Source organism: Plectropomus leopardus, chromosome 20 (assembly GCF_026936395.1).
Source record: "Plectropomus leopardus strain MGB_pleo_1.0 chromosome 20, ASM2693639v1, whole genome shotgun sequence".
Classification (NCBI taxonomy): Eukaryota; Metazoa; Chordata; class Actinopteri; order Perciformes; family Serranidae; genus Plectropomus; species Plectropomus leopardus.
In genome coordinates this window covers 27,929,878-27,949,314 of record NC_142195.1, presented here as the reverse complement: position 1 = coordinate 27,949,314, position 19,437 = coordinate 27,929,878, and the positions used below count along the sequence as shown (strand labels likewise).

The following is a 19,437-nucleotide window of genomic DNA, read 5'->3' as shown; positions in this document are numbered from 1 at the left end:
TTTGAGGTAATTTTGTGTCTCTCTTGGTTGTTTTGTGTCTGCTTTGGGTGATTTGTGTCTTTTTTTTTGCCATTTTGTATCTGTGGGGTAATTTTGTGTCTTTTTTTATCATTTTCTATCTCTTGGTTTTTTTTGTCATTTTGTATCTCTATTGGTTAATTTTTAATTTTTAGTAATTTCATATCTCTATGAGTTAATTTTGTGTTAGTTATTTTATGGTTCTTTATCTTTGCATCTCTTTGTGGTTATTTTGCATCTCTTCTTAGTTAATACATTTTAATTTTGGGGGCCCTTGACTTTGTGTCCAGTATGCCCATTCAGTTGTCCGTCCATGGTGAGTGGTGAAATAAAACTAAAAGTAAATACATTTGGTCTAGTATAGATTCAAGATACTTGTACTCTACTTGAATGCAGGACTTTTACCCGTAGTGAAGTATTTTGTCAGTCTGGCATTAGTACTTATACTGAATTAAAGGATCTAAATACTTCTTGCAACCAGCGAGGGTCTCCTCGTGCTGTAATATATTCTCACAGCGACCTCATCTGTCTGTTATTTCTGTCATGCGCATTACAAAGTGCAATCTCACCACTATGGAAGTGGCCACTGTAGACTCCCAGAGGGACCAAACCTTTATTTATAATAGATCCACGGATTTAACAGCAGCTGCAGCAAGTTAGCACGAGTTAGCATACCGGAATAAGAGACATGGACCTTCAAAATAAAACGCGTGGCGTCTTCACATTGATGTAATGCTCTAGTTTAAATTTGGCTAATGTGCATTAATCCTTTGAGCCTACTTTATTTTTTTATTTTTTTTTTTAATTCTTTGTAAACTGGTTTTCAGATACAAGACATTTGCATTGGAGAATTGGTGCATAACATAAAATATTTACTTTATATTTTAATATATATTTATTTCATATATATAATTAAACATATATATATATATATATATATAAATATATAATTAACTGTAAACGCAAGTGTAAATAGATTAGTGGAAAAATAGAAATACTCTAAAAGACATATGCAAAATATATATAAATTAAAATGAAATAGTTCCACAGTTTTTGGAAGTGGTAGTTATGTGTAGAAAAAAAAAGAAAATTGCAAAAAAGAAAAAAAATACTATCAAGAATATGCAACATATACCTGAATTATCAATATTGATATTTTTATATTGCTTCTGTATTTCTTGTCTTATTTCTTATTCTGTTTAAAGTTCCTATATATTTTTTTTATTCTTCCTCTATGTTAATTGTTTTGCACCTGAACACCAAGTCAAATTCCTTCTGATATTTATTATTCTGATTCACATAATACTTTCCACAACTCGTGATGCCATCCTCTTGCTGCTGAGTGAAACAAAAAATGGGATTTGAGTGCACAAAAAATAAGATCTGAATCTTAAAACATAAAATCTGCAACTGAAAAAAAGTAAGACCTCAAATACAAAATTATATATGTAAAAATAATAATAATTTATTCAAAATATTATACAAACTGAATCAAAACTATATTTAAATTGGAATTATATCTTTCATTTCATTTTTTTTTTATAAGTAAAGATAAAAACTTGAAATTTCAGTTTTAATTGTTTTTTTCTCAAATTGACAAACCTTGTAAACTGGTTTTATTTTGAAACGTGTTGCCGGATGTTCGGTGTTCCAATATGGCGGAGTTGACGATGACGGCGGTCAGTAGCTCCGGCGGACCGAGACCGGACCACAGCCGAAATTTACCCCAAACAAACCAAACTTCCGCCCGGGCTCAGCCGTCAGTGATGGATAAACGATAGTCGCGCGGTTTAATCCGGTTTTTCGGTGTTTTTGTTGTAGTTTTCGGAGGTAATTCGGCTTAGTTTAGCTAACTTGTCAGAATTGTTCTTCCAGCGGGAGGAAGTTTGCGGCGGCGGAGGAAACAGCAGAGGAAACCGGGGAGGGCCGAGCTATCCCGACATGGAGGACTCCGGGTCGGCGGCCCTGGAGAAGAATGTGGCCGACCTCACGGTCATGGACGTGTACGACATCGCCGCGGTGGTGGGGCAGGAGTTTGAGCGGATCATAGACCAGTACGGCTGCGAGGCTCTGTCCAGGCTGATGCCCAAAGTGGTGCGGGTCCTGGAGATCCTGGAGGTGATGGTGAGCCGCAACAGCATCGGGCCGGAGACCGAGGAGCTGCGGCTGGAGCTGGACAAGCTGCGGCTGGAGCGGATAGACCGGCTGGAGAAGGAGAAGAAGCACCGCAAGGTCTCACACTGACAGGCCCGCTCACACGCATCTGTCAACACTCATAACCCCCTAAATAAGAAAATTTTAAAAAAAAAAGTAAAAAAAAAAACAAAAAAAAAAAAAAAAGTTAGGAATGAAAATAATTACCCGAAATTACAAAAAATATTTTTAAAAATATTTAAAAATATTACCAAAAATCAACAACAAGAAAAAAAGTAAAACAAACAGCATAGAAATCTGTGCAATAATTGCAATACAATAAAATGTGCGGGAAAAAACATTAAAAATAGCAAAATATAATCGAATTAAAATAATTTTAAAAAAATGTATAAAATTATGCAAAAAACACGATAAAATGTGAAAATTACAACAAAAAGTTAGGAAAAGAATATTTAAAAATATACAAAATATATCTGAATTAAAATGAAATAGTTGCTTATGTTTAAAAACTGAACGTTTCAACAAAATGTTGGCAGGAACAATATAAAATAAAGTGCTTTAAAATAATTTCCCATAACACAATTTAAATGATGTAATATGGCAATTATAAATATAGCTATAGTAATGTTAAAACTTTTTTCCCTCACGTTTTTCCCTAGCATGCATGCATATATAGGTTTCAGAGGGTTAAAGATGCACAGTTAGATTCAATATGTTGTTGACAAGCTGTTTTTTCTATCTCAGACAAACACAGAGTGTAACAGGGTCACAAAGTGACTTGGATTTCAGATGTCTTGTTTTGTGCGACCAGCAGCACAAACCTCGAAAGTGCATAATCGACAGTAATTAAAGACACAAAAGCAACTGATCCTGGCATTTGAGAAGCTGAAACCATGAAACATTTGGCATTTCTCCAATTTAACTCAGTTAGTTTCTGGTTCCTGTTTGTTTTGGGACAGATGAAGACCGATGATGGGAAATGTGTCCTGACTCAACAGGAAACTCTGCACACTCCAGTTATATCGGCCAACTGTGTGATTGTTTCCAATTAGTCATCAAAGTATCTCTGATGGAGAGTTGAATCAAAGTCTCTTTATTGGAAATCAACTGACAGACATCTGCAACATGACAACAAGATACAAATAGGAACTGTTTTTTCGGAGTTCACACGTTTAGGACCCTTGATTTAACCTTTAAATATGTGTTTAGAGCTGCAGCCATTAGTTGATTAACTGATTAGTCAGTTGTCATACAAGTGATTGGCAACTATTTGATTAAATAATGGTTTTAGTATTTGTTTAAAGCAAAAAAAGCCAAATGTTTGTTGGTTTTGTGCTTCTTAAATGTGCAAATTTGATGCTTTTTTTCTGTCGTTCATGATAAACTTTGGATTTTTTAAATTTCTTGTCACCCTGGGCTCGATGAAACAAAACAAAAGGCATGTTTCACTATTTTCTGACATTTAACAAACAAAATGATAGATTGTGAAAATAATGGGCAAATTCATTGATAATGAAAGTCATCTTTGGTGGCATCCTTAGTATTTTGTAAAATTATCAAATGTTTTTAATAGAAATATTGTATTATATTCAGATAAACCCTTTCAAATGTATCATCTTGTTTTGGAGGGGGTCCCAAAGTAAACATTTGTAAAACAGAACAGTCCAAGCACAGCGTTAAATCATATAACAATGAAAAAATACAAACAATCCAACAAATAAACTAATGAAAAGAAACAAACAAACAATGTTTTTATTGTAAAAATGAACTAAAATTGTCAAATGCAGATGACTAAAAAGTACAATATCTCTCTCAAGCGTAGTGAAGTAGAAGTACAGTCTCCTGCAGGAATACTGAGGTGTTTTAAAGCCAGGCCGAGAGCGCAGAGGCAGTCCGCTCGCCGCCATAAAAAAGCTGGTGTGTAAGTTTCTCGTGACAGTGAGTGAGCGGCGGCGAACACTGATTAACTGTGTCTCATGAGGGTGATAAAGTGGATGTTTGTGGAGGTGACGGCTGATTCTGCCGTGACTGAGACGGCAGAGTGAAGGATTTTCACATGAAAAATGTCACAGTTTCGGCAGAAATTACACTGTTACACTCTAATGCAGTTTTCAGGGCTGGGAAAGTAAAGCAGCCTGAAGTATAGTTACACTCCCGCCTGCTTATTCATCCAAGATTAAAAGTTTTATTTCGGACATTTTCAGACTTGCATACTAGTTTAAAAGGCAGCGCTCCATAAAGAATAATAACAAAAATGAGAATTAGAAAAAATACATTTAAAAAAAATTGTACATATACTGGGGGAACAGTTAATGATTATTTTAGAAGCAATAAATTAGCTGATTATTTATTTTTACAGCAAGGTGATGTCTTGTTTTTTTGTCAGACTAGCCATCGAAAAAAGAAAACAAATTTATTATCATGCATGACGAAGAAAAGCATCTCATCTTCACATTTTAGAGGCTAAAAAATTTGGCATTTTTGCATTAAAAAAAAGTTTGATTATGGAATTATGGCTGCAGGTTAAGCCTTTAAACCTGAGCAAATTAGCTTGGTTTCTTCCAAAAACGTAAAGCGAAGGCAGTGAGCAACTTAATGAGAAATGGCCCAATTATCAGCAAAATATTAATACAGGGGGAAAAAAAGAAAATTAACAAGAAAAGAAAGTAAAAAAAACGAAACAAAAACAGAAAATAACCTGAAAAGAGTGCAAAAACGAAAAAAAAATTCTGTAACTAATTTGAATAAATAACCAAAATAACCATAAATAGAATTTTCTGGATATCTTCTGCAAAGGTTTTTTTCCAATAATTTTTAATAATAATAATAATAATAATAATTTTTTAAGCTATTTCTCAGGTAATTTTCTTGACACTTTTTAATAATATTTTGCAACCTGTGGGATGTTTTTTTCTGCCAATTTGCTGAAAGAAATTTTGAAAAAAATCAAACCAGTTTGTTTATTCAGCTGATATTGATCCATGTTTCAGTGGGTTAATATTCTCTCAATCGACAGATCAATTCGTTAACTAATCGTTGTCGCTGTGAAATTTACTGTATGTGAAATCAGTGTTTGAAATGCTGATGTGTGTTTCGCCAGTTTGAAAGTGGGCTGTGCAAATTTCCCACCACATGAAAATGTAAATTTTACCTGCGTCACAGTAGAAATGCAAACTATACTATAAAATTCAGTGGGTTTTCAAAGGATTGATTTTCTTGATTTATTTATTTATTTACATTTTTTCATTTCATTAACAGCTTGCCAGGACTGCACCGTGTGTAGAGCTGAAACAATTTTTTTATTTCTACACACAAACAAAAAGTAAAATTAGTGACCCATATGTGATTTCGGACGGTCGTAGTTTCCAATTTGGGAAGTCGTTCTTCTGATTTCATTGTGGGAACAACATGAAAGCTACAAAGAAGACGGGTTTCTTTTTAATGCTAAGAGCATTTAAGCAAGATTATACATTAATTTCTTTTTATATACATAGTTTTAATGTATTAATTTATTGTTTAATTATATTTTGTATATATTAAATTACATAATATTATCTAGCGAGCCTTTATTAATATAAATTAATCTTATAAACTTCAGCAGTTTTCAGCAGCAGAACAAGCTGTAGACTTTATCTCGTTTCCTGCTCCTGAGCGATTTATCGTAAACATGGCGTGTAAGCGGCGCTCTCCATGGTGCTCTGCACGTCTCCACACGTTTACAGGCATGTCATGTCGTCATGTGTGCGACTCAAGCAGATTTCAGAAAACAAGCGAGCCTTTCTCCGCAATCAGACGGGCGACAAATTCAAGGAAAAACTTGAATTAAACCAGAAGAGAAACGTAACGAACGCTGAAACGTCCGTGCAGGACAGAGACGTCACCGAAGGTTTGAATTAGGGAATTATTTAAGGGAATTATGTCAAAATAGTATTTAGATGATTTATGCAGATTAAAGTACCGATAACATACTGTGAAAATACTCAACTACAAGTCAAGATCCTGCATTTAAAACCTTATTAAAGTGAACGCATGTATCAAAGTTAAAGTTAAAAGTCAGTATTTTGCTGTTATATATCTGATGTTTTTCATTAACCCTTAAGACCAAGACCAGATCAAATATTCATTAATTTACAGAATTTTGACTCTTTAAGTGCCAGGTTTTTGTCATGATGCCACTGTGTTTTTAGATGGAAAAAAATGTTCTCAATATACTACATGCGAAGTAGATTATTATTTTTTTGATGCTTACAGCCAAGGATCTGTTAATGATTAGCAGAAAAACTGATTTTTATACATTATTATTTTTTGTGCAGTGCAGAATACTCACACGTATACTGCTCTGCACAAAAAATGCCCTTTTCAAAATCTGGCTTTAAAATTATTATACATTAATATTATTTTCTACTTTCATTGAGTTAAGTTTTTAACCAACATCAGTCCTAATTATAAATATAGAATAGTCGTTCATTTTCAGAATTTTTACCCTTTAATTGTTTTTGTTATAGTGCACTATGTTTTTAGATGGAAAAAAATAATAATAATGTCAATATACTACATGCAGAGTAGTTTTTTTGGATTATCACAGCCTCGGCGATGTCCTTTTCAATATAGTCATGTGACTGATGTGATGAATAATGTTTTAATGTTTATTCTCATAGTGCTTTGGTGTTTGTCGTCTGTGTGCAGGAGCTGGAGCTGGTGGAGGACGTGTGGAGAGGAGAAGCTCAGGACCTCCTCACTCAGATCGCACAGCTGCAGGAGGAGAACAAATCCCTCCTCACCAACATGTCCATCAAAGACCCGCTGAGTGAGGAGGACCTGCAGAGACATGAAGGTGAGGACAGACGGCAGACTTCACTGACAAGCTGAAAATCATAAAATGTGACACCTAACGGGTTTGTTGGAACAATGCATTTTACAGATGCTGAAATTTGTGTTTTTATTGTTGCTACCTGAAGTTTCGTTATATTGTTGTCGACCCTCAATTTAAGGACAATAAAGCTACTTGAAACTTTAAGAGATAAACTAAAGCTAGAAAGACTGAAATTATTTGCTACCTGCTGTTTGTGTTTTGGTTTTGCGGAAAATTTTCACACTCGCTGTGTCTCACTCTTCCTTCTCTCTGTGTTACACACACACACACACACACACACACACACACACACACACAAAAGAGGCCTTCTCTTGTGTCTGACGGAGAGCCAGTCTTGTCTCTGCATCAGAGGCTCTTTCGTGGTTCCACACAGAGGACACAGTCTCCCTGACACACTGCGGACAGACCAGCCTCAGTGTACGAGCACACCTGCGAGACTCACACACACACACACACACACACACGCATGCATGCATGTCCTCACACAAAGCAGGGTTCCCTCTGTACATCTTAATGACGTTTCTCTTCCAGTAAAAACAGATTATAAAGAATGATGAGAGAAATCTGTCTCTGCCTGCGTTCACTGTCTCCTCTCTGTGGTCAGCAGGTATGACGGAGAGAGAGCGGCAGGTGATGAAGAGGCTTAAAGAAGTGGTGGACAAGCAGAGAGACGAGATTCGAGCGAAGGACCGCGAGCTCACGCTGAAAAACGAGGACATAGAAGCAGTAAGGCGACACACGGCAGCCAACTGTGATGTTTTCCTCTTAAAATTGAAAAAAAAACCCAAAAACATCTGTTTTAAATTCTAAAATGATCATTACGCAGAGATGTCACACTGGAGCTGCAATGATGAGCTGATTAATGGATAAGATGATGAATATTCATTATTAATTTTTCAGTTTTAAATAAAGTTTTAAATAAATTTTAAAAAAAATAATTTGATCATGTTTATTTTTTTATTTTAAAAAAGTAAAATATTCGTCTGGCTCTGGCTTCTCAACTGTCAACATTTGAAATACAACATTATTTATTTATTTCATTTATTTATTTTTAAAACTAAAGAAAAATCCCCTCCAAGTCCCGTCCTGATGTGTCGATTTCGCAGCAGCTGGCGTTCCTGAGACTAGAATTAAAATTCAGGCACAAAAAAAACATGTTAAAAAACATTCCCAGAGCAGCTTTTAAACATTTGATGAAGTAGATCTACAGTTCATAACAGAGTTTTTCTTCTGTTTTCATCCTCTCATAGTTAAAAATCTTTTTTTATTATGTTTCTCCGTCTGTGTGTTTGTGCAGCTCCAGCAGCAGCAGTCTCGCCTCATGAAAATCAACCACGACCTGCGCCACAAAATCTCCGTGGTGGAGGCTCAGGGGAAAGCCCTGATTGAACAGAAGGTGGAACTGGAAGCAGGTGCTCAGGCGCGGGCGCAGGAAGTCGGTGCCCTTCGACAGGAAGTCGCGCGTTTAAAGGAACGACTTCAAGGAGACGCGCCCGCCCAGAACCCCGAGGAAACCGCACCTCAGCCTCCGTCACCTGCAGAGGTAACACAGCACATTAAACCATTACAGGAGCGACATGTGAGGTTTCAGTCAGATTTAATGTTCACAGTAATAGTTTTTGAAGTTGAGCGACAAAAAAAACCTCAACCCAATAGATTTTAATAGTTTTAATAGACTCTATAATTGTGGTAATTGTTTAAAGGTATCACCAGTAAAACCATCGTTTCCGTTTGGTACAGCGAGCCTGTCGGACGCTTCTCTCGTGCTGCTGTCCGACGCCTTTTTCTGCCAGTTTCTGGGCACGCATAAAACTTTTCTGCAAGACAAACTGCAAAAAAAAAGACAAGAAAAGTATTTAAAAATGAGCGGTGGTGGCGAGTGGATGATAAAACTTGATCAAAAAAATGAACTATATCTATAATTCTCTTAATTATGCATTTAAAATTATGTTACAAAAAAAGGGAATAATATCTCTTTAGCAATTGCTTGACGTATTTTTTACTTTTCTTTCCTTATTAAACTTATTTTCAGGTAATTTTCTTCTAAGTTTTGACTTATTTCTTGCTAATTACTGGGCCATTTTTGTTGAGTTTGTTGCTCTCTGCCTGGCTCATTATTTGGTCCAATATTCAGCCGATGTTTTGTTCCTGCATTTTATTTTAATGATCACCGATAAAATTAATTAATTAAAAAGTGCAAAGAAAGTCTCGGCATGGGAGGAACTTTGTAAAACCTCAGGGAGATTTTTATTTATCCATTTTTTAAATTTATATTTTTACTTGACCTTTAAAAAGTTTCCGGGAGCTTTTCTTTTTCTGATGTCGATCCTTTCACATTTACTAAAGACACTTCGATAAAGTTTCAAGTTTCCAAATTCCAAATATTGACAGAAAGATTTTCGTTTTTATAGTAAATGCACATCGGTTCCAAATGTTCGATTATCGGTCTCATTGACTACTAATAATCAGTATCGACCATGAAAAACTAATAACTGTTCTCTTCACGTTTTTGAATGAAATCAAGTCACTTCGCTCAGGTTTCAAAGGGTTAAAAACGCCTGACTGAAAGAGACAGTAGCGAGGACAGTTTTGTACAGAGATAATAAAGTGTCTTTTGCTCCACCAGCGTGCTAAAGCTGCTGCTGCAGCGGTGCTGGCCGCTGAGGGCTGCTCAGACGCACGTGACCCGTCTGAGCCGACGGTGGGCGGGTTTGACCCGTCCCCGCCGCCGCGCCCCCCGCCTGGTTCCCTCAGCCCAGAGGGACACGAGTGTGGGGACGAGGAGGACGAGGCGGTGTTGCTTTGGGTAATACGGAAGTGCTCGTTAGCGAACCAGAGTGTTGTGATTGTCCCGACTCTAACTTCAAATCTCCCCCCCCTCCCAGGAGAAAAACCACATCAGTAGAGACACAAACCAGTTTGTAGACTAACATCTGATGGACCCATGAGGAGCGCTGAGCGGCTTGGCATGGGTGTTAAAACTAACAGTGTTAGAGGGATTTGTCGCCTCGCAGCCAGCTGGGTGAGACTTTCTGGACGGCTGCAGCGATGACCTTTCTGAATATAGATCACCCCGACAGCTCGGCCTTTAACAGCACTTGAAGTTGTCCTTTAATGCACCGTGATCCTCAAACACTGACAATAGAAATGGTAGTTTAAAGTCCAACTGGAATGATTTTTTTAAATACTTCAGCAGAAGTTTGTTTTTTTGCTCACATTTTTCAGTGTTCTGCTTTTCAAAAAATAACAAAACAGTATGGAGAAATTCATATGTTATATATTTTGAGACGCACAATAATCATCGCTACTCTCCAATACTGCCAAAGACACGTCTGTCCGTGACACGTTGGCTAAAAGTTTGTTCACTTTGGTCCCCTGCAGGGGCTCAGCCTGCAAGCTCCCATCAACACTTTTATCTTACCTTAAAAAAACTGATAAAACATTTAAAATCAAAATTATTTTTGGCTGCACAAAAGAGAAAACTAAATTTCAGTTGGACTTGTTTGTAGAATAAATATTATTAAAAATAATTATGATTTGTTTGTTTTTTTGCTCAGTGCATGAGCGACGTCTGACAGCCGCATGTGTTTTTGATGCGTTTTGGGTGTTTTTTTAACAGTGACATGAATGTCTCGAATGTGCTGAGTTTTTTAAAAAAAACAACAAAACAGAGTTTTAGCTTAAAGTTAGGAGGGAAGGGCGAACAAATGTATTGGAACAAGGCCCGATGTCTGACTTAGCGTTCACCGTCTGCCACCAGGAGGCGATGTGCGATGAGGACATGCCTGCTGTGTTCCAATATTTTACAAAGGTATCCTCACTTCCTTCCCGCCTCCGTTCCTTCCTTCCCTTTTTTCTGGTTTCGTTTCCTCTTTATGATGTGTTTTTCTCTTTGCAGGAGGCGCTTTGTGAGGAGGAGGCAGGAGGTCCGGACCCAAAGGACCCCAATCGGCCCCGGTTCACCCTGCAGGAGCTGAGGGACGTCCTCCACGAGAGGAACGAGCTCAAGGCCAAAGTCTTCCTGCTGCAGGAGGAGCTGGCCTACTACAAAAGGTGCTCCCAGGCACAAAATATGTCAGTGAGGAGATAAACTGTCGCAATCGCATATTTATTTATGATCTTTTGTTTTTGCAGCGATGAGACAGAAGATGAGATTGTCACTCCTTCTCCGTCTCCTTCACCCGAACTGAGGACTCGCTCCCGTTCTTCTGCGCAGCCGGAGTCTGGAATCAAACGCCTGTATGTCGTTCTCACATATCACACTCGCTTCTGCTCGTAGAAACACTCGCACCGACTTCATTTCTTCACTTTGAGATGAGTTAAAGTCCAAAACACTCAGATTGCTTTGCATGTGCTGAGAACAAGCTTATTAAAATGGCCCCTGCACGCTCAAACATTTACATTTTTCAAAAATGCAAATGAAATCTTTGAGAGAAGTAACGCCTTTTCACCAGCAGTAGTAATATTTAGTATCATTTCTGGCTGGGAACATTAACTATGTGATAAGATTTCAATACACTGGAAAATAAGAGATTGTTGTGGTGGTGGATTTTAACTCTGAAAACTGAGGAAATTTGGCTTAAACTTTTAGAGAAACACGGGAGGAAAGCAATGAGTGACTTTAAAAAATTACCCAAAATTAGCAAGAAATGAGGTAAAAAGTTACAAGAAAGAATAAATTAAAAAATAAATTAAATAAGAAAATAAAAAATAAATATACATTTACAGTTAGTAAGATTCCTGGACATTCTTCCCTTTCTAATAATCCTCTCTCTCTATTTATTGTTATATTTTTAATCATTTCATTCCTGTCAGCTTTTCCTAATTTCTTGCAATTTGCAGAACATCTGTTGCCAAGTTGCTCGTTGCCTTTTTAGTCATGTTTTTAAAAGAAATTAAAGCAGCTGAATCACGTGTCAAAGGTTAAAATGCTTGTGAAAGGCGTAAATGTCACACCCATAAAAGAAACCCTTCAGCATAAATTTAAAATATAATCGCAGGAATATTTGTGTTTCAGCTGTATCCACGAAAAAGAGCTCTCGCTGCACATTCTCACGCTTCCTGTGTTTGTTCGGCATGTTTACAACATGGACTGATGTAATCTGGCTAAAGTGGCTAAAACAACATTTGGTGCTTTTAGAGCCATCGAAGGAGCTTTTTATTCTGTGAGGTTTCTCCAGCGGGAGCTGGTTATGTAAGAGGAGGAAGCTTTTGATTTTTTAACCAACGTGGTGACGTTACTATAAAAAATGGACATGCGATGTGATCAACAGCAACTCTTAAGACTTAAAAATCATCTTAATTTTAGGGTTTCATCTATGATTTTTATTCTCAGTTCATCTGTCAGTTATTTTTTAGAAATAAATATTATATGTTTAGTCTTAAAAATACAAAAAAAAATTCAAATGTTTTGTCTGACCATCAATCCAAATCCAAATACTTTAAATTTCAAATAATAGAAAAAAAGACAAAAAAAAATCTGCCAATCCTCGTAGTTTGAAAGGAGGCGCTGCGTGTACCAATTCAGATTTTTAATTTTTAAAATTTTTAAATTTTTGATGCAAAATGTAAAATCAGTCATACCAGATCTTTGTAGAGAAAGAAGAAAATTATTTGAAATTAAATAATAAAATATAATAGTAGTAACACAGAAAATAATAAGTGATGATAATCAGTTAATAAATAGATAAAAAAGATATAAATAGTGAAATAGTAAAAAGAAAATAGTGAAATATCTAAATAAATATGAAAATAATAAAATGTTATCAATAAAAAAACAAAACAAATCTGAGTAAATCTTAGCTTCTGACATGGTTTTCTTAATTGTTATAAACATAAGAGACTTAAAATAGAGTTCACTTTGAGTTTAAAGTAAATTAACAGATTGGACTGAATTAAAAAAAAAAATAGCTTTATAATTATACATTTTCCATGATAAGATAAAAAAAAGTTAATAATAGTGCAGAATTTATAATCAACACATTTAAAATCCATAATATCAGTTTTACCTTCAATAATAAAATGCATGTAATGCTTTAAATAGAAAGCGACCTGAGGATCGGTATGTGTGACGCAGCAGTCACGTGACCGCTCACGTGACCGCTCACGTGATCGCTCACGGAGGGAAATCAGAAAGTCACGTCTAACAAACTGTTTTTGCACGTGTTTTCTCTTCTGTTTTGAATTCTCATTTTTATCAGCATGTGCACAAAAGATGCTCGACTTTTTCCCTCAGCTCCGTCAGACGCGCTCACCGCGCTGAGTGCATGGTTAACGGGTCATGGCTGGCACGATGTGGTCACGAGACGCACACACACACACACACACACACACACACACGCAGCAAAACAAGCACTCATTTTATTCCTGTGGACACTAAAATGAACTTGAGCATGACTTCCGTAGTTTTCATGCAAACTTGACACGAGTTTTGGGTCAAAGCGAGGTCAAAGGTTGATGTGGTCCCTGTCTCCTCCCCTCCCCCCCTCTGTCTCTTCCTGTTTGTGCTTGTGTGTCTTTACCTTTGTGTAACAGGATCTTCACAGCCATTATGCCGATGGTGGCGGCTGGTTTGATCCCAGATGACCCCACTTTACAGCCAATCAGACGTCTCATATCGCTTGTATGACTCTATATGTGTTTGGCGTCAGAGTCTCCGCAGCTAACAGCCTCCTTCCTCCTGCATGTGCCGGCTTTTTCACCCAATTTCCCACCTTTTGCAGCATTCTGATTGGCTGATTGTGGGGTTGTCTTGTTATTATTGACCGATTGCGGATCATGAAAAAAATCAGCCAGTCAGAATTTACATGCAGCCTGTCGTCTTTTTCCGCACTGACCACAGTAACAACATGTCTGCGCCTCTAAAACTCATAAAAATAATTCTGTTTTTATTCACAAACTTAAGCTCTTTTAGCTTTTTTTTATAGTAACTGATGAAACAGCTTATAACAAACAGCGAACTCATCATATTTCATCCTATAGAGCTGCATTAACACCGTCGGTTCATTCCAGGTATAATTTTATAATAACATCAATAAAAAAACATAATTTGCTCTGTGCAGCATTAAGCATTCAGTTTTAAGAAGTTTACTTAAATATTTAATACTCATGCTGCTTTATCTTCCTACTTCATAACAATCAAAAGGTGAATATTGTACTTTTATCCAACTACATTTATTTGACACCTTGAGTTTAGTTAACCCTTACCACACAAAACATGATTTAAAAAAAAATTTAAATTTTGAATTTTTAAAATATGATACTGTGTAAAAGATTTAATTATCCAGCAGTAAAGTATATAAAGTGGGTGGTTTTTCTGGGCTGATACCGAGTATTTAATGAGACGGATAACTGATATTTGGAACCGATATGCATTTACAATAAAAATAAAAATATTTCTGTCAGTATTTACAACCTCCAACACAAAACTTTGTTTAAATGATGTTAAATGTTTCATCAAAACTGAAACATTTAACATCTTATACAGCAACTTTTTTTTTATAAAGTCAAGTGAAATTTTAAATAAAAAACGAATTTCTACAAAATGTAAAACTCTGGTTTTACAGAGTAAAATAACTTTTTAATTAATTTATGAGTTTTTAGTGGAATATCACAATTAATTTACCAAAAATAACAAGTTTAAATGCTGCTAACACTGCTTACACATGACTGATGTTCACTGCACACGCTGCGTCCACCTGTGGACACCACAGTGACGCTCCTGTCCTCTGTCTCCTCTCGTCTTCTCAGGTTTAGTTTCTTCTCACGTGACAAGCAGCGGAGCTCGCAGCGGAGCGGGCATTTCGACGCCGGCCTCGGCTCGTGGACGGGGAAGGACGACGTGTACACGGAGGAAGCGCAGGAGGCGTTGCAGCACATGTAGAGTCGCAGGTCACTGGACAAAACTCTTAACACTCCCATGTCCGTCACTCCGAGGCCGGCTTGTGAAGCGCTAGATTGCACACCAAAACCACCACTAGTGACTGAAAGGATCGAGTTCTGGAGGTGAGACAAGACCAAGAGATTCGCTTTGTTGAGGCTCCAGCTTAGACAGAAGTTTATTCAAACAGCGGAGAGTCGTACTGTATCATCTCTGCGAGTTTATGGCACATACACACCTAAAAAATGTCAGAATATGTTGGAGGAGAGAGAAAAGTTGTAGGACTGGAAGTGGAAAGTTGGTCAGCGGGTGAAAATGAGGACACAAATGAAGGCTCGGGACACAAAAGTGTGCTGCACATTTATTGCCTAAAAATTAAATAACTCAAAATGTTTGCTATTTAATGAAAAACAAGGGTTTTACAGCATATCAAATTCCGCACATAAATTAAAAATAAAACACACAATCACCGCAGTCTGCTTAAAAATGAGAGCAAAACTTTTGTGTCCCGTTAATTTATCTTAAATTTATCTCTCCAAAATATCTCGCAAGCAGCTCATCGATCCATCACCAGCGCCTTTAAAAAAAGTCAAACTTTGTAGCTCCACATATTTAAAGAGTACGGGGCTTTGTGTCTAAAATGTTGCATAGAATCACAATTTAAAAGATGTGTGCAGAAAAATCTATTAAAAATGCTTTTCATTTAAAATAAACATCATGCAATATGTTGTAAATACGGAAGACGTTGCCTGCCAAGAAAAGAAAAAAATAAATGCATAAAAGGTTTAGTTAAAATAAAAATACTCTTAATAACTCGTAATTTTGACTAGAAAAATGACTTAATTGCTAAAAATTTTGACTTAGTTTCTAAAATGTTTAACTTATAATTTTTACTGAGTGTAAAGGCATTTACTTAATTACTAACAATTCTGACTCTCCTAAATTTTGACTTATAATTTTGACTTAATAACTCATAGGTTTGACTTTTTAAACATTTTTAAATAATAGCTCATAACTTTGACTTATGATTTTGACTTTGAGTGTCTAGAAAAATGACTTAATTACTCACAATTTTGACTATGTTTCTAAAATTTTTGACAACTAAATTTTTACTTAGCATAAAATTATTTAGTTAATTATTCATAATTTTGACTTAATTTAAAAATTGACTTAATTACTTTTAATTTGGCTTAATTTGGAATATTGACAAAACATATAATTTTGACTTTTTTTTAATTTGAATACTCGTAACGTTGACGTGAGAACTCGTCATTTTTACACAGTTTTAATTGTTTTTAATGTTTTTTTCTTGTCTTGGCAGAAATGGGCTTCCATAAGAAAATGTATGCTGCTCTCTGACTTACAGCCGATACGAAACGAACTAAACTTGACTAAAAGCTACAAAGTCTGTTTTTAACTCTAACAGTGCCAAAGCTGTCTTCATACATACATAGTAAATTGTAATTTTGCATATATATGAAAACTTACAGTGTTGCAATAAGAGTAATTCCAGTCTCACCAGCTGAACCAAAGCACATTATGATACATTAACAGATGCAGTATATTTAAAAAAGAAATTAAAAAGTTACTCAGCAGCTTTTAATCTATAATATTAGCAGATACCTCATTGCTTTGAAGCACTCCGTGACTTAGTATTACTCAGTTTTACTCAAACAGCACCATCAGTATTAAACGCCAGAAACAAGCTGTCAGTGAGCGACTTTACTTCTTAACTTCATTTTTTTACACGATATTTGTTGACAATAAATAAATTATCAAAACAACACCAGCCTTATCCTTTAAAAATGAGTCTCCCCAAACAAATTGGCACATATATGAGCCTCTGAGATTGAATTTATCTTTTAGAAAAAAATTTAAATATCAATAAAAGGACATGATTTTATTAAAAAATGCAAAGTTTAAAACCACAAAGTACATATTTTGTAGAATGACAGGAAAACATTCGTTAATATTTAGAAAAATGCTCAAAGTTTTGCCTCAAAGCCTGGCAACATTAAATATTATTGTTTGTTAGCACCATAAAATATCTAACTTAAAGCACACATATGTAGAAAAATGCTAATATAAATAAAATGTAAATTTTGTGACGTAAATATCTACTAGAAAGCTGCGTACGTGCCGACTTGTGCTTTTATGCATCATTTATACAAAGCCTCAAATATAAACAAGCTATGTTGTCAAATTGCACAGCAGAAATGTAAAATCGTGTAGCGAAATAATCCTTTAAATTGTGTTCAGGAGAAGCTCAGAAGAAAGAAATGACCGAAAGTTGACAAAGCGTGGTTTACATTTTTGAATTTAAAAAACAAAGCTAATCGCCGGTTGCTGCTTCTGCTTTCACGGCTGGCGTTTTCGTTTAACAGACCGATGTTTCGCCGCTGAGAGCAGAGCGACGCGCTGTGGTGTGACCGGGAGTGTTTTAACTGTAGTGCCACTTCTTTATTTATACTCACCAGGCGAGGTGGAACAAATGAATGTAAAATGACAGGAACACGATGCTGAGTGTCAAAGCAGATTCCCGTTTTTTTTTACATATTCACAGATATGAAAAAAAAGAGACAGTATTACGTTATAGATGAAATCTTGAAGTCAAAGGGATCTGCACAAGTTTGATGTGAAAATTATAGAAGCCCAAAGAGGACTTTATTAAAATGATCATGTAAATTTGAAGTGAAAATGCATTCCCACGATAGCATTATTTTTCCAAATATGTATGTTATTTGAGCAAGAATTCAATAAAAATACAATAATCAAATTTGCTATTTCACATACTCATAAAGGCGTTTATGACCATATCATTAAAGTGAAAACGCTGCTGAAATTCAGTTTTCTAAAACTTAGCCTGTGGACAAAATTAAAATTAAAATTAAATTAAATTTGAAACTTTAATAACAAAATTAATTAGAAAATGAAAAAGCAATATAAACAATGTTATCTGACGTTGTATTTATGCAAGTAATTTTAAAAGGTAAATGAAAATGCAACTTTTAACATTTTGAAAATGATAATAATAATAATAATAATAACAACAATAATAATATGTATTAAATAAATAAATAATAAATAAAAATAAATGGTCAAAAAAATAAATGTATTATTATTATTTACAAAGGGCTTTACCTGGTTAAACCAGGATTTAAGACACTGCATGACATAGGAAAATATATTTTTGTATAACTGAAATTTGAATTTTAGTTATACAGAATGTAAATGGAAGAAAGAAAGACAAAACTAACAACATAGAGAAATACCAACAATTAAACAGTTAAGTGACGTTGGCGATTAACTGCCCTCAAGACTGCACTGCGGAAAATAAAATGAAACAATTAAAAAATTATAAAAATAAAAGATTACCCAATGATAATATAAAAAACTATAAAAGTATAAACTATAAACTATAATGATCATCATAATAATAATCATAATAAACTTGTTAAAAAATAAAACTGTGCTAAAATTAATGTCTTTTTAAAAAGGATAAGTGAAAATATTTATACTATATTTATGTAATTCAAATTTGATTTTTGCATTCTTATTTCAATATTTTATCAGATGACACAAATGTGAAAATTGTAATGCTGTTGTGGAGTTTTTAATTTTCCAGGATTACATTATTATTTTAATAAAGTCCTCTTTGGGCTTCCATAGAATCAATGAAACATTAAAAGGGAAATCTGGTCAAAACAAAATGACGTGTCCAAACACTCTTCGGCTCTTCAGCTCATTATTGATTTCAGTGTTGATCACCGTCTCTCGTGTTTCCCTGATTAAAACGGATATTTAAAAGATAAAATGAATAAATCAGTGCTTCATTAAATGAGCTGGCTTTTACTCAAACACGTCTCCTCGATAATAAAACTTATGTCATGTTTGAAGTGTTTTTCTGTTATTTGTTTTTAATTTTACCTGCATTATACAAAAACTCAACTGATAAAAAATGGTGCATATTATAATTGTAAATAAATTACATCCAACACATTTGATTAATTGTTGGATGAAGACATGTTGAGACAGATTTGACTGCAGATTTGCAGCCACAGTGATAAAAAAAAAAAAAAAAAACACCTATTTTTTTATTTTGTTTAAATGTAAATTTAAATGTTTCAAGTGTGAAACCTTGTTAGGTAAGCACGACATTTTTAAGAACGACCAAAATAAGCACCAAGAGAATAAATATTAAAAAAATAAATATTATTCTGACCAGTCAATCTATGCCCAAAACCTCATAATGACAAAAGTGGGATTTAAAAAAAATATATATATTTTTTTTTTTTTGCAAATGCATAAAGACAAATATGTAAAATCAGGATTCCCATGGTCGTGACAAATCTGGAAAAGTGGAATTCCACAATCACATTTCCAGGCCTGGAAAAGTCATGGAATTTTGTATTTTTGTTACGAAAAACCTGGATAACCTTTCACCTTTCAAGTTTTTTCCCCAAATGTATTGTTTTTATCAGGTGTGTTTTATGCTGACGGTTAATAGAAACCC

General features: G+C 35.1%; 1 protein-coding gene across 9 annotated transcripts; it reads left to right on the top strand.

Moving 5' to 3' along the window:
• The first annotated feature begins 1,651 nt into the window (after positions 1 to 1,651).
• Positions 1,652 to 18,820, top strand: rilpl1 (Rab interacting lysosomal protein-like 1). 9 transcript variants are annotated; one of them, XM_088071034.1, is made up of 10 exons: positions 1,652 to 2,250; positions 6,859 to 7,006; positions 7,650 to 7,771; positions 8,343 to 8,588; positions 9,672 to 9,851; positions 10,806 to 10,856; positions 10,944 to 11,098; positions 11,180 to 11,284; positions 13,580 to 13,667; positions 14,795 to 14,936. In XM_088071034.1, the coding sequence occupies exons 1-10, from the start codon at positions 1,960 to 1,962 to the stop codon at positions 14,798 to 14,800; spliced, it is 1,392 nt and encodes a 463-aa protein (XP_087927160.1). In that variant the 5' UTR covers positions 1,652 to 1,959; the 3' UTR covers positions 14,801 to 14,936. The 9 variants fall into 9 exon arrangements, with proteins under 9 accessions (XP_087927160.1, XP_087927158.1, XP_087927161.1 ...); XM_088071032.1 differs by lacking the exon at positions 13,580 to 13,667 and having other exon boundaries at positions 14,795 to 18,820; XM_088071035.1 differs by lacking the exon at positions 14,795 to 14,936 and having other exon boundaries at positions 13,580 to 13,673.
• The last annotated feature ends 617 nt before the right edge of the window (positions 18,821 to 19,437 follow it).

What these genes read in the sequence shown, in the direction of transcription:
- rilpl1 (XM_088071032.1), top strand. Translation starts at nt 1,960, where the DNA reads ATGGAGGACTCCGGGTCGGCGGCCCTGGAGAAGAATGTGGCCGACCTC. An exon ending in ACGAGGCGGTGTTGCTTTGG is followed by an intron (nt 9,852 to 10,805) that starts GTAATACGGAAG and finishes GTCTGCCACCAG; the next exon opens with GAGGCGATGTGCGATGAGGA. An exon ending in GAGCTGGCCTACTACAAAAG is followed by an intron (nt 11,099 to 11,179) that starts GTGCTCCCAGGC and finishes TTGTTTTTGCAG; the next exon opens with CGATGAGACAGAAGATGAGA.